This window comes from Bos indicus, chromosome 4 (assembly GCF_029378745.1).
Source record: "Bos indicus isolate NIAB-ARS_2022 breed Sahiwal x Tharparkar chromosome 4, NIAB-ARS_B.indTharparkar_mat_pri_1.0, whole genome shotgun sequence".
Taxonomy (NCBI): domain Eukaryota; kingdom Metazoa; phylum Chordata; class Mammalia; order Artiodactyla; family Bovidae; genus Bos; species Bos indicus.
The window spans coordinates 49,353,004-49,366,376 of NC_091763.1; the positions used below are offsets into that span (position 1 = coordinate 49,353,004).

At 41.9% G+C, this 13,373-nt stretch overlaps 1 protein-coding gene across 1 annotated transcript in view; it reads right to left on the reverse strand.

The window, feature by feature from the left end:
- Positions 1-13,373, reverse strand: part of LAMB1 (laminin subunit beta 1) — a 76,936-nt gene that overhangs the window by 39,916 nt on the left and 23,647 nt on the right. Inside the window, exons 9-13 of the mRNA XM_070787755.1 lie at positions 12,293-12,413; positions 10,306-10,494; positions 9,858-10,037; positions 9,610-9,722; positions 8,167-8,246 (exon numbers count right to left, since the gene is read on the reverse strand). Coding sequence (XP_070643856.1) covers positions 8,167-8,246; positions 9,610-9,722; positions 9,858-10,037; positions 10,306-10,494; positions 12,293-12,413 — 683 coding nt within the window. The remainder of the gene's footprint in view (positions 1-8,166; positions 8,247-9,609; positions 9,723-9,857; positions 10,038-10,305; positions 10,495-12,292; positions 12,414-13,373) is intronic.

Genomic DNA, 13,373 nt, shown 5'->3' on the forward strand with positions numbered 1-13,373 from the left:
TGGCCCTCACCCGCTCAGAACTTTGCTCTGGTTGTACACCTTCAGTCATGCGTGGGGCATTTCCATGATTTGTCCAGTTGTCACCTCTAATTCATATTGTCCCAAGCTATTCGTCACCTCACACACTGATCTACCTTCAGCTCTGCTATTTCTATCAGCAGATTTAAAATTCCTCTGTTGTTGAACAGACGCATGGTTACCAAGGGGAGGTGGGGTGGGGTGGGATGGATTGGGAATTTGCAGGTAGTAGATGCAAACTGTTACATGAATGGATTAACAAGGTCTTACTGTACAGAAAAGGGAACTAGATTCAACATCCCATGATAAACCATAATGAAATAGACTGTATATATGTATAACAATCACTTTGCTGTACAGCACAAACTAACACAATACTGAAAATCAACTATATTTCAATTAAAAAAAATTTCTGATGTAGGTGAGACATAATCATCCCTTTCCTTTATCCTTAATACAACACATGTTATTTCAAGATGGTTCTCCACTTAGCCATTTCCTCTTGTCACTGTGGCTACCCTAGTACCCTATGTCATCGCTCCACACCTGTCACTCTATTCACCTCCCAAGTTGACCTCTCCAGCTCCTCTCTCCCCACCGCCCTGTCCATCCTTTTACGCAGCCAAATGAGTCTTCCCAGAGCCCCACCTTCATCACTTCACAAAAGCCCACAACACAAAACGCTACCACTGTTTCTTCTTCTACCAAGTCATGGTGTCTCTGCCTGGCTTCCAGCAGCCTCTATAACCTCTCCTCTGAAAACAACTGCTTTTCTTCCCGGTGCCCGTCCTTGGCTTTAGCCGAGTCACACTCATACTCTTTTATAAATATTTACTGAGCAAATATTAGCCCTGGCAGCTGTGCTTCCTGGTGTTGATACTCTCCCCTTTCAGTTCATTGTCAGCTCTCTCTCTTTTTTTTGGCTCACTGTGCAGCATGCAGGGTTTAGTTCCCCGAACAGGGATCAAACCGGAGCCCCCTGCTATGGAAGCATGGAGTCTTAACCACTGGACCACCAGGAAAGCCTCTGTCAATTCTCTTCTGAACAAATCCTTCCTTCCTTGTTAGTCCATTATTTCCCTCAAAATGAAACGGAGAAAGAAAAAGGGGAGAAAAAAATTGTCCCTGTCCTAAAGAACTTCCAATCTAATTGGTGGTATAAACAAAAAAAGAGCAATTGACCAATATAGCAAAATAAAATGCAGGAAGTGCCCACCCAGAGCTAAGAGCAAAGACAATGCTCATCTGAGTGAGGAGCTGAGGGGACACCAGGACAGAGGTGGCCCAGAGAAGACAGAAGGGACGGGAGCAGACACGGTCAAGGGCAGACCAGGTCTCTACCACGCCACACTCATCCCATCTGTGCCTTCACTGGAAGCTCAAATATCGCCTCCTCCAGAGTGGAGACAAAGATTTATTATGTATCATTGTTCTTTCCTGTGTTCAAGCAAAAATCATTTCAGATAGAAATATACCCTTGATAATTATACAAGTTCCCTTCACCAATTTATCTGCAACTAGATACAGATGCAATTCATTGGGCCAGTTAGGCAAAGTAATGACATAAAACAGAATAAATCAGGGCCTATGGCAGGCAGAAAAATGGCTCCCAAAGATGCCCATGTCCTCCATGTCCTCACCCCTGGATTCTATGGCCATGTTACTTCATGTGGTGCAAAAGACTTTCCTGATGGGACCAAGCTTAAGGACCTTGAGATGGGAGATTACCGTAGGTTACCCAGGTGGGCCCAAGCAAATCACATGAATACTTCAAAGCAGAGAAGATCAGAGCTGTCCCACGAGGAGGATGTGACCCATCGTCACTGGTTGTGAAGGTGAAAGAAAGGGGTCATGAGTCAAGGAATGTGGGCAGCCTCAAGAAGGTGGGAATGGCCCTCTGCTGACAGCCAGCAGGAAAATGGGAACTGCATCCTGCAACCAAGAGGAACTGAATTCTGCCAACAGTGCACGTGAGCAGGAAAGAGCCTCCCCAGAGCCTGCAGGTGGAAACACAGACTGTAAGGTCTTAAATTTATGTTGCTTTAGGCTGCTAAGTGGTGGTGGTAATTTGTTATGGCACCAACAGAAACCTAATAAAGCCCTACTTTTTCCTCAAAGGATAAAGGCCAAGATTACTTCTCAAAAGGCAACCCTCCTACACTGTTGGTAGGAATGGAAATTGGTGCAGCCGGTATGGACAACAGTGTGGAGATTCCTCAGGAAATTGTAACAGAGCTGCCATATGATCCAGCAATTCTACTCCCAGGAATATACTTGGACAAACTGTAATTCAAAGAGATATATGCACCTCTATGTTCAGAACAGCACTATTCATAATAGCCAAGACACGGAAATAGCCTAAATATCTACTGACAGATGAATGAAGAAAGATGTGGTGTGTATATATACACACACACAATGGAATACTACTCAGCCATAAAAAGAATGAAATAATCCCATTTGCAGCAACACGGATGGACCTAGAGATTACCATACTAAGTGAAGTAAGTCAGACAGAAAGACAAATATATGATATCATTTGTGGAATCTAAAATATGACACAAATCTATTTGTGAACCTATCTATGAAACAGAAACAGATTCTCAGATATGGAAAACAGATTTGTGGTCGCCAAGGGAGAGGGTAGTAGGGGAGGGATGCTTTGGGAGTTTGGGATTAGCAGATGCAAACTATTACATATAAAACGGATATACAACAAGGTCGTACTGTATCCTGGGGAACTATATTCAGTATCCTGGGATACACCATAATATCCCATAAAATAAACTGTGGAAAATTCTGAAAGAGATGGGAATACCAGACCACCTGATCTGCCTCTTGAGAAATTTGTATGCAGGTCAGGAAGCAACAGTTAGAACTGGACATGGAACGACAGACTGGTTCCAAATAGGAAAAGGAGTACGTCAAGGCTGTGCATTGTCACCCTGTTTATTTAACTTATATGCAGAGTACATCATGAGAAACGCTGGACTGGAAGAAACACAAGCTGGAATCAAGATTGCCAGGAGAAATCTCAATAACCTCAGATATGCAGATGACACCACCCTTATGGCAGAAAGTGAAGAGGAACTCAAAAGCCTCTTGATGAAGGTGAAAGTGGAGAGTGAAAAAGTTGGCTTAAGGCTCAACATTCAGAAAACGAAGATCATGGCATCCAGTCCCATCACTTCATGGGAAATAGATGGGGAAACAGTGGAAACAGTGTCAGACTTTATTTTTCTGGGCTCCAAAATCACTGCAAATGGTGACTGCAGCCATGAAATTAAAAGACGCTTACTCCTTGGAAGGAAAGTTATGACCAACCTAGATAGCATATTCAAAAGCAGAGGCATTACTTTGCCAACAAAGGTCTGTCTAGTCAAGGCTATGGTTTTTTCCTGTGGTCATGTATGGATGTGAGAGTTGGACTGTGAAGAAGGCTGAGCACCAAAGAATTGATGCTTTTGAACTGTGGTGTTGGAGAAGACTCTTGAGAGTCCCTTGGACTGCAAGGAGATCCAACCAGTCCATTCTAAAGGAGATCAGCCCTGGGATTTCTTTGGAAGGAATGATGCTAAAGCTGAAACTCCAGTACTTTGGCCACCTCATGCGAAGAGTTGACTCACTGGAAAAGACTCTGATGCTGGGAGGGATTGGGGGCAAGAGGAGAAGGGGATGACAGAGGATGAGATGGCTCGATGGCATCACTGACTCGATGGACATGAGTCTGGGTGAACTCCAGGAGTTGGTGTTGGACAGGGGGGGCCTGGTGTGCTGCGATTCATGGGGTCGCAAAGAGTCAGACACGACTGATCGACTGATCTGATCTGATATATACACATATAACTGAATCACTTTATTGTACGGCAGAAATTAATGCAACATTGTAAATCAACTATACTTTCATAAAATAAAAATTTTTTAAAACATCATTTTTCAAAAACAGATTTCTCATAAATGTAGAAATTAAGGACTAGTAGAAGGAAAACTCATTTAAACAGTGATAAGCAGGGAAAATACTGTGCAATCTCAACCTTACTACTAAGAAGTTAAGCAAAAGAAAAACATTAAAGGACAAAACCCACTCCTCTGTTCAACACTGAAATCTCCAAAATTCGGATTACAAATAAGAATTGGTTCCACAGTGTTGAGCAGTCAGTATCATACGTTTTATCCAGAGTAGCTTTTCCATCCCCTCAACCAATCCCCGCCCCCAATAGAATACTTTTTTAAAGAGTAGGACCTGTGTTCTATAACCTCTCTATGCCCAGCTGCCATAGCAATTAACAAAGGGTTAATTAATACATCAGGATCATTCAATACACTGATGAAAATATCTACTGACTTCTGCTCTGGTTTCAGAGTACAATAAATTTCAGTTCTTCATTTGCTGAGCACGTTATCACTATGCTGGGGACAAAAGGAGATGCAAAAACAGGTACGACACAATCCCTGTTCAAAGAGATCTTCTAAATACAAGCAACTATTACAAAGCAGAATCAGTGCTAATACAGATGCAGAAGTAACATGTTCTCACATCAAAGGAAGGTTGGGGGACTTAAGCCTAGGAAGGAGAGGTCTTCAAAAAAGTGGTGGGCTTCAAGCCAGATACCAAAGTCCTAAACTACACTGATGAAATAATTACAAAGGATGCTGCCAAGATATTTATATTTTTCAGTGTTTTTAAATATTTGCAAGTAGCATTTACTTAGCATGCACTCTTATTTATTCATTAAAGTGGGTTATCTACTAGGCAAAACGTCATTAACCTGGCTTAAGTCACATTATTTAAACAAATCAGATCTTACTTTAAAATATTCAAAAGTTGAGACTAGCTGTCAACATAATAGACATGGATTACTACACTTTTATTGTACTACCAAAAGTCATTCGGCTCATTAAACAAAAACATTAAAAAACTTTTTCCACTTCATGACTTTACAGTTACTCTGGCCCTGGCCAAAGTAACTAAGGAATGTTTGGGATTGATTTAGAGACTGCATCTCCCAGGAAGAGTGCGTTTGATTTTTATATCATAAAAATCTAGTTTCTCAAATTCTTTGACTCGATCAATGTTTATTCAACATGGGTCTGAGGCAGAGCAAAGTAATATTGTCAGGTGGAAGATATTTGAGCGCTTGTAACAAAACAATTCAGAAAGTGTAACTCTGAGTATCTGCTATGCACTGAGTATTCTAGTAGAATAAGTGCTTTAGAAGGCAGGGCCTCTATCACCCCTGTGAGATTCTTAAAGTCCTTGTGGGAAAAAACAGCCTTGAAAAGGATCACTACAGGGACTTCCCTGGTGGTCTGTGGCTAAGACTCCTCACCCCCAATGCAGGGGGCCTGGGTTCAATCCCTGAGTCAGGGAACTAGGTCCCACGTGCCACAACTCTGACCTGGGGCAGCCAAATAAATAAATTAAAAAAACGAACAGGATCACTACAAAATACTGAAGAATCACAAGACTAGAGGCTTTTTTAAGGTTTCTTTTTTCCCCACCAATGATGCCAAAAGATAAGGCAGCTATCTCGTCCATCACCCTAGAAAGATCAAATTACCCGCTTTAAAAGCTTCACTAAAGGATATATGTATAACTGATTCACTTTACTGTAGAGCAGACACTAACACGACACTGTGAATCAACTATACTCCAATAAAAAAGACAAAAACAAAACTTGACTGAAATGTGTTGCTTCACAAACTCTTGACTAGCACATTCTGGTTTTTATACGGTTTTGCAGGAGATTGGAAGGGTAGGCCAGGGGCTGTGTGTGGGTGGATTTAGAGACAGGAAGCATGGTGTGGAAGAGACAGAGACACGGCATTAGGAACAGGACATTCCTGAGTTTAGGACATAATTTGGAGAAGTAAGTGTGCTGCTTTCCTCTAATTAAGAAGGATTTTCGTAGTGATGACAGCTTTGAATTGAGGACTTGGTTACTAAAGGAATGATTTATCAGCATGTGTTCTGGGAGTCACCAAGGAAAGTCAGAACTGATTTCATTAACAGAGGGAGCAACTGGTCTCTTTCTGCATTTATGGACTTATCCTCGCTTCCTCCCCTCTGGCGGTTTTCTAAGAACGGACATTCACCCTGAGTTCCGAGGGCTTCGTGCAGTCCAGAGTTTACTACATGATCTGGAACAGAACAAATCAACTACAGAAGCCAAACAGAACATGTTCTTGCTGCTTAAAGTCTCATTCCTTCCCAAGTAGACTATTACAGTGTTGGGAAAACTTCTTGTTAGAGAGTCAGTTTTTGAATCCGTGAGGCTTACTCAATGAACTCAGCACATTCTCCCAGGCAAGATTCAAGGCCACAAGGAAACATCTGTCTATCCTCCCAACAGTCACTTACACTATTTTTACCAGATGTTCTGAATCTGATCCAGTAACACACAGAGACCAGAATTCTCTCTGACTCAAAGGTAATAAATCCAACTCCTACAAATTTAACATCTTGCCAAAATGTGTATTTTGATCATTTCGGGGAGAGTATCATATCTCATTGATTCAAGGAATGCCAACATATTTAAGTCCCTAAAATTATTGTATGTAATTTTCATTAATGTACTTGAAAGTTGTAAAAAAAAAAAAAAAAAAAGAAAGAAATAACGAAGAAGAAAATGAAGAGAGTCCTTACACAAATCAAATGGGACTCCACTTTTTGTCTTTTAGATTGGTGAAAAATAAAAGATTTGATGATACCAGCTGCTGGTGGAGATGGGAGAAAACAGTACTTTGTAACCAGTTGAGAAGAAAACAGATTAGCACCATCTGTCTGGAGAACAACCTGAGATCTCCAGTAAAATAGAAAATACACATATAATTTGACTTAGCTGTTCCATCACTAGGAATCCAATCTACAGACATGTCTACAAACATTCATCAAGATTATCCACAAGGATACTAACCACAACATTTCTGTTTGGTACGCACCACGTGCCATGTGGGATCTTAGTTCCTGACCAGAGATCAAACCCACACACTCTGCCGTGGAAGCTCAGTCTTAATCACTGAACCACGAGGAAAGTCTCTACAACATTTAAAATAATAATAATAATAAAATCAATAAATCATAGCACTATCACATGACAGAATACAAAAAAAGGGAGATAAAATTGATGCTGATATGAAAAACAGATCTCTAGATTAAAAAAGCAAGTTGCAGAGTAACGTACATACATATATTATTTTGATTTATAAAAAAAGTTTGTACAACTAAGTAGGAAATCCTGGACAATTTTTATTTCTTTGTACTGTCTATTTAAAAAACAACACCCAACATGTTATTTCAAAAGAAATGAGAGGAAAGAAATTGTCAGTTTTAAGATGTATTCTGAGCACCATTTTTATTTTCTAGAGACATACAAGGAATTGCTAACAGTGGCACTTTAAGGCAACGGAACTCAGTGGAGAAAAAAGGCAGCATACCTACATGAGCTGTCTGAATCTTTTTAAGCCATGGGCATGTACTGTGTTTATAATTTAAAAAATAATAAGGGAGTTCCCTGGCGGTCCAGTGGTTAGGACTCAATACCTTCACTGCTATGGCCCGGGTTGAATCCCAGGTCAGGGAACTAAGATCCCATAAGCTGTGTCACCAAAAAAAAAAAAACACAAACCAGACCAGAAAAGTAAAATACAAAACAAGTAACACTATTAAAAACCAGGAAACATAAACAGACTAGAGAAGGCTTCAAAGCTAACTCTTGGAATGAATCAATCTTTAAAAATCTTTGCAATGGCACCCTACTCCAGTACTCTTGCCTGGTAACTCCCATGGACGGAGGAGCCTGGTGGGCTGCAGTCCATGGGGTGACTGGGGGTTGGACACGACTGAGCGACTTCACTTTCACACATTGGAGAAGGAAATGGCAACCCACTCCAGTGCTCTTGCCTGGAGAATCCCAGGGGCAGGAGAGCCTGGTGGGCTGCCGTCTATGGGGTCGCACAGAGTCAGACACAACTGAAGTGACTTAGCAGCAGCAGCAGCAGAACACAGGTAAAAGTGATTATCACAGATTCAAAGCAAAGGTAAATGTTCTCTGCCTCTCAGGAAAACACTGAGCGTCACCTCGTCCTAGAGGTCATGAGGACCCTGGGGATGACTGAGCGCAAGAGTGTCTGAGCAGCTCCACTCACCTATTGTTTAAGGCTCCCCCAATGTCACAGTCACAAGGTCGACATCCATCCAAGTCGTTGCTTAAGCCCCAGTGCTCTGGCTGCAGAACAAAAGATTAAACATCTAAAGAGGGGTTCCTGTAATTACACAATAGACCCAGCAAGAGACAAGTTATGGCGTGTTTTGGACGACGTTCCACCAAACGTTCTTTTGCACTGTGAAAGCAGAAAGCCTACACGAGGCGTGAGTGTTCTAGAATAGAGAACCGCAAGCTGCAGGTCACTGGGGTCAGAGAAGATTGCACATAGCCACATGGTAACCCCAGATCAGAGCAGTTTCTTTGCCCTGCAAGTAACCTTCATCCAAAAATTAACATGAGCTGGCAGCAAATATGCCAATTTTCTTTAGAATTACTCTGGCAGTAAGTCAGTAATTATGAAAGCAATCACAAGAATGTTATAAAAGACATAAAATAATTTAAAAAATTACCTTCATAAATATTCTCCAGATCACCATAGTGAACTTTTGGTCTACTTCCTTCCAGATTTTGTTTTTCTTGATGAACTTTTTCCCTACATAATCAAGATACTACTCACATCCTGTGGCTTTTTTTGACACCAGCATAAGCATTTCCCCCTTGTGTTACCGTCATTTTCAATAGCAACAAAATATCATACTGTTTTGTTGTTGCTTAGTTGTTAAGTCCTGTCCAGCTCTTCGCTTCCCTATGGACTGTAGTCCACCAGGGTCCTCTGTCCATGGGATTTCCCAGGCAAGAATACTGGAGTGGGTTGCCATTTCTTCCTCCAAGGGATCTTACCAACCCAGGGATCAAACTGGCGTCTCCTGCATTGGCAGGTGGATTTTTTTTTACTGCTGTGCCAGCAGGGAAACCATCACACTGTAGAGAAACTCCCAAATTTATTTAAATATTTTCCCTGTTGCTTCCAAGTGTTTTTTGCTATTGATAAAAGATGCTATGAGTCTTCTAGTGAATTCATCTTTGACCAATTTTCTGATTATTTCATTAGGATAGATCCCCAGATGTGGAATTACTGGGTCAAAGGGTATGCACATTTCTACAGGCAATGGATACACATCTCCAAAATGCTTTTTGCAAAGTATGAGCCGATCTGTATTTTCATCACCAGCACTCGAGTACCAGCCTCCCACTATGACTTCACTTATTAGTAGGCATTACCATTAAAAAAAAAAACTTGTTAGTTTTGTCTGTAAAAACAGTACTTCACTCTGGTTTTATTTTACGGTTCTAATAGTAATGGTGAATATCCTGACAAAATTATTCATTAGTAATTTCTCTTTTGTGAATTGTCTACTAGTGGCTTTTATGATTTACATAAAAGGGTGTTTTGTAGGCAGAACCTACAAAACAACTGTGAAAATCATTCTCTACTGGAACACATTCACAAACCACCCATCCCATGTAATTAGGATTTACCTACCAGACACTGGTCACAATGCTGTCCTGTCACCAGACGCTTACAGTAGCAGTAACCGGTCTCAGAATCACAAGGATTCCCGCCAGGAATCGTTCCCAGAGGATTGCAAGCACAAGCTTGGTTAAAGATAAAATGAAGCAAAGAAACACAAGCAAGTGAGTCTGTAGTCATCAACATGATAAAGAATTGCCAGGTAAAATGGGAATTACGTGCACACGAGAACTCCCAAACTTTTTAACACAAGTGCTTACATTTACAACCAAATGGATCTTCAGCGTTTAAACCATAGAAACCTTCTTTGCAGATATCACAATGTTCTCCTTCCACGTATAATTTACACCGACACTGACCGGCAATGAGACCAGCAGAAAAGTCCGTGTAGCTGTCACAGATTCCCCCGTTCTGAGAACCAGCTGGGTCACATGTACATTCTAAGAAGGATGAGAAGCACCAGGTAACACAATGTGTGTGTCTGCAGAAACACCTATGTTCCCTTCATCCCTCCAAATTTCACAAAAATAGACTAAAGAAGACTGGATTACCAACTAACTTCCACTCCCAGCATCCTATATAGCGGCTAAAATAAGGCTAGGTCTGAGTCCTGAGAGGAGGATGGTTACTACTCGACTATTCAAGCTGAAAGATGACCCAAACAGATCCCCCCCTCTCCCCGCCCCATCGTAACCTTCTCCTACGTACGTTCACAGAGACTAGGATCTCGGATGTCTCTCTCCGGGTGCTGGTAGTAAAACGGTTTGCACTGCTCACAGTTGCGCCCCATCGTGTTGTGCTGACAGTCATCACACACCCCTCCGCTGACGTTGCCAGTGGCCAAGTAGACCGCCATGTCGAAGTGGCATGAGCTGGAATGTTCGTTGCAGTTACACTCTGCAAAACAAGATCTACGTCAGGAAAAATCTTTTCAATCTACTTACCAGTGGAGGAGAAGGGGACGACAGAGGATGAAATGGTTGGATGGCACCACCTACTCAATGGACATGATTTTGAGCAAACTCTGGGAGACAGTGAAGGACAGGGAAGCCCTGCATGCTGTAGTTCACAGGGTCACCAAGAGTCAGATACAACTAAGGGACTGAACAAGAAAAACCAGTGGAGGATGGGATTGGTGGGAAGGAAGCTCATTTTGGAAACTGGGGATGAAGTCAGGCAAAACGGCAACTAACAAGAAGGAACTGGAGGTGGAAAAAATACATCTGCTTATGCCATCAGTTTAAATCCTAAACCATGCCGGAAACCTTCCAAGTGTGATCTTTATGAAATAACCTCATTTGCCCTCTTTGGAAGAGAATGGGCTATAAAAAGTGTAAAAGCTCTGAGGGAAGTCCCCTCACAGGCTCACCCACAGGAAGGCTGCACTGCATGGAGGACTCGTTTGGATTGTGTGCAGAGTAGGACAGGAATACATCACTCCAGAGGGTTTTCTAGGCGATATGTTCCTGGGGAAGCCTGTCTGGGCTCTTGGCTTTGAGGAACATGGTATGAAGGCTGCGTTCTCTTCTTCCCCATTCCTACCACCACCCTAGGCCAGGCTCTATGAATCAGACCCTTAACAGCCATCAAGCCAGTCTTCTTGGGTCAGTCTGCTTCTCCTCTAGCCTGTTTGGCAGAGTCCTCTTGGTCCAACCCAGCTTTAACCGTCTCCCTCTCGTGCTCAACTATCCTCATCGACTCCTCTTGTCTTCTCACAAGGAAGCTTAACTCAATTGGGTTCTCAAAGGGCTCTACAACTGATCTTATCCATCCTAAAGGGAGGGACTGTGTCATCCTGCCTTGGATGCATTGGTTTAATTAAACCCTGGAACCATGGAATCATGAATTAAACCACGATATCATGAGAAGGTCCTAGGAGCCTTGTGTTTTGTATTCTCCTTATCTGAACTCCCTTCCACCTTCCCCCTGCTTTCTTCTCTTTATCTAAACAATCCTAACTACTTGCTAGGGCCCAGCTAGTTGTCCTTACTAACAAAAACCTTGACCACTCCAGCCCTCACTGGTTTCTGAACTCCTAGCCCCTCTGTCCTCAGTGGGGTCAGAGGCAGGCATGTTTGCAGGGATGATCATCTATCAGCATCACTGTGTGAGGTGGGGAGGGTGGTGGTTTTCAAACTTCCCCTCTGCCCAGAGAATAGCACCAGGAGGGATGGCAGATGGATGGATGGAAGGAGGCCACAGGCTGCACCTGGGTTGGCACAGAACAAGGCTGACAAGTACTCCATCTCTCTTAGACCTTATGGATCCACCACAACATCGTTTTCATTCATTTTTCTCAGTCATCTGGCCTTGAAAAAAGTGCAATGTTACAGGTGGCACACAACATCTGCCAAACACATGGGAGCTGCTTAATAAATGCTAATTGATTAATCTGAGTGGATAATGGCTTCCTAGGAGTATTAGGGCGAGGCTGGGAAAAGGGTAGTAACTTTTCTTCCTTTTGCAAAATAGTGTACTATTATAGCACGTCTACTCAGAAAATGGATCCTGGGGTCTGAACTGATTCAAAACATCCCTTTGCCTAAGACTTTCTTCTTTTTTTCTTGTTGTTTTGGTACCACTGCATATCTTACAGGACTTTAGTTTCCCAACCAGGGACTTTCACCACCCTTGGCAGTGAAAGCTTGGAGTTCTAACCACTGGACCTCCAGGGAATTCCCTGCCTGAGACTTACTTTTACAAGCATTGCTGTTTCGACCTTCAGCGGGTCTCCAAGGTAAATCATGGTAGAAATCCATGCACTGTTCACAGTTTAAGCCCTTGGTGTTATGCCTGCACATGCAGTGTCCGTGAACCTTGAAAGTTACAAAAACAGGAAAGAGCCAAGTAAGAGATATAGTAATGGCCAGACCTTCCCCACAAGCAGTGGAAAATGTCATAGTCATAAATATCATACCTTTTTCATACTTATCTCTACCTCACTACAATGAGGGTTTCTTTGTTTTTATTTTCTAATTTTCTGTTTCAGTTTTAATTTTTTTCCCCCTTATTTTTTGGCTGCAAGAGGCATGCAGAATCTTAGTTTCCAGACCAGGGACCAAACCCATGTCCCCTGCAGTGATAGAATGGAGTAGTAACCACTGAACAATCAGGAAAAGTCCTGCTTTGTTTTTATTTTGTCCCTTCCCACTGTGAGTCCTGTCTTGATGGCTTTAATTCCCATCTCTAGGAACAGTTTCTACTGTTTAATAGGTACTCAATAAATATTTTTATTGAAGTATTGATCTAAAAAAACACAGAAGAGCAAAATTAGCCATTTAAGAATTTTTTAAGTTTTAAAAAAATTAGTATAATACGAATCAACAAAAGTTATAATGGAGAACTAAATGTATACATTACCAGGACCAATTCAATTTCCTGCAACCATTACCCCACACCATACAAAAGACAGGATTTCTCTGCTTGCTTTGCTTGGTTTTTGACTTCTGGCTCAGCACTTAAAAAACATTTTTTCAACCCAAAATGAGATTTTAAGAATTAATCAGTTGCCATGTTTACATTTTCAAGGAAAAAAATATAAAACATCAGAAAAAGAAGCAGATTATTTTGCTTGAGGAAGGGCCCACAATGTGTTCTTTTGCACACACCACCTGTCACTCGAGCCCTTGAGGCACATCAATGAAAAATCAATTCTTCTTACCCAGCAAATATGCACGTACGCTCATCCCTCACCTAACACTAGTTTTTACAGAATGGAATTTAGAAACAGGATAGACAGGCCCACCTTGAACCCACCTCGACAGGAGTGTGATTAG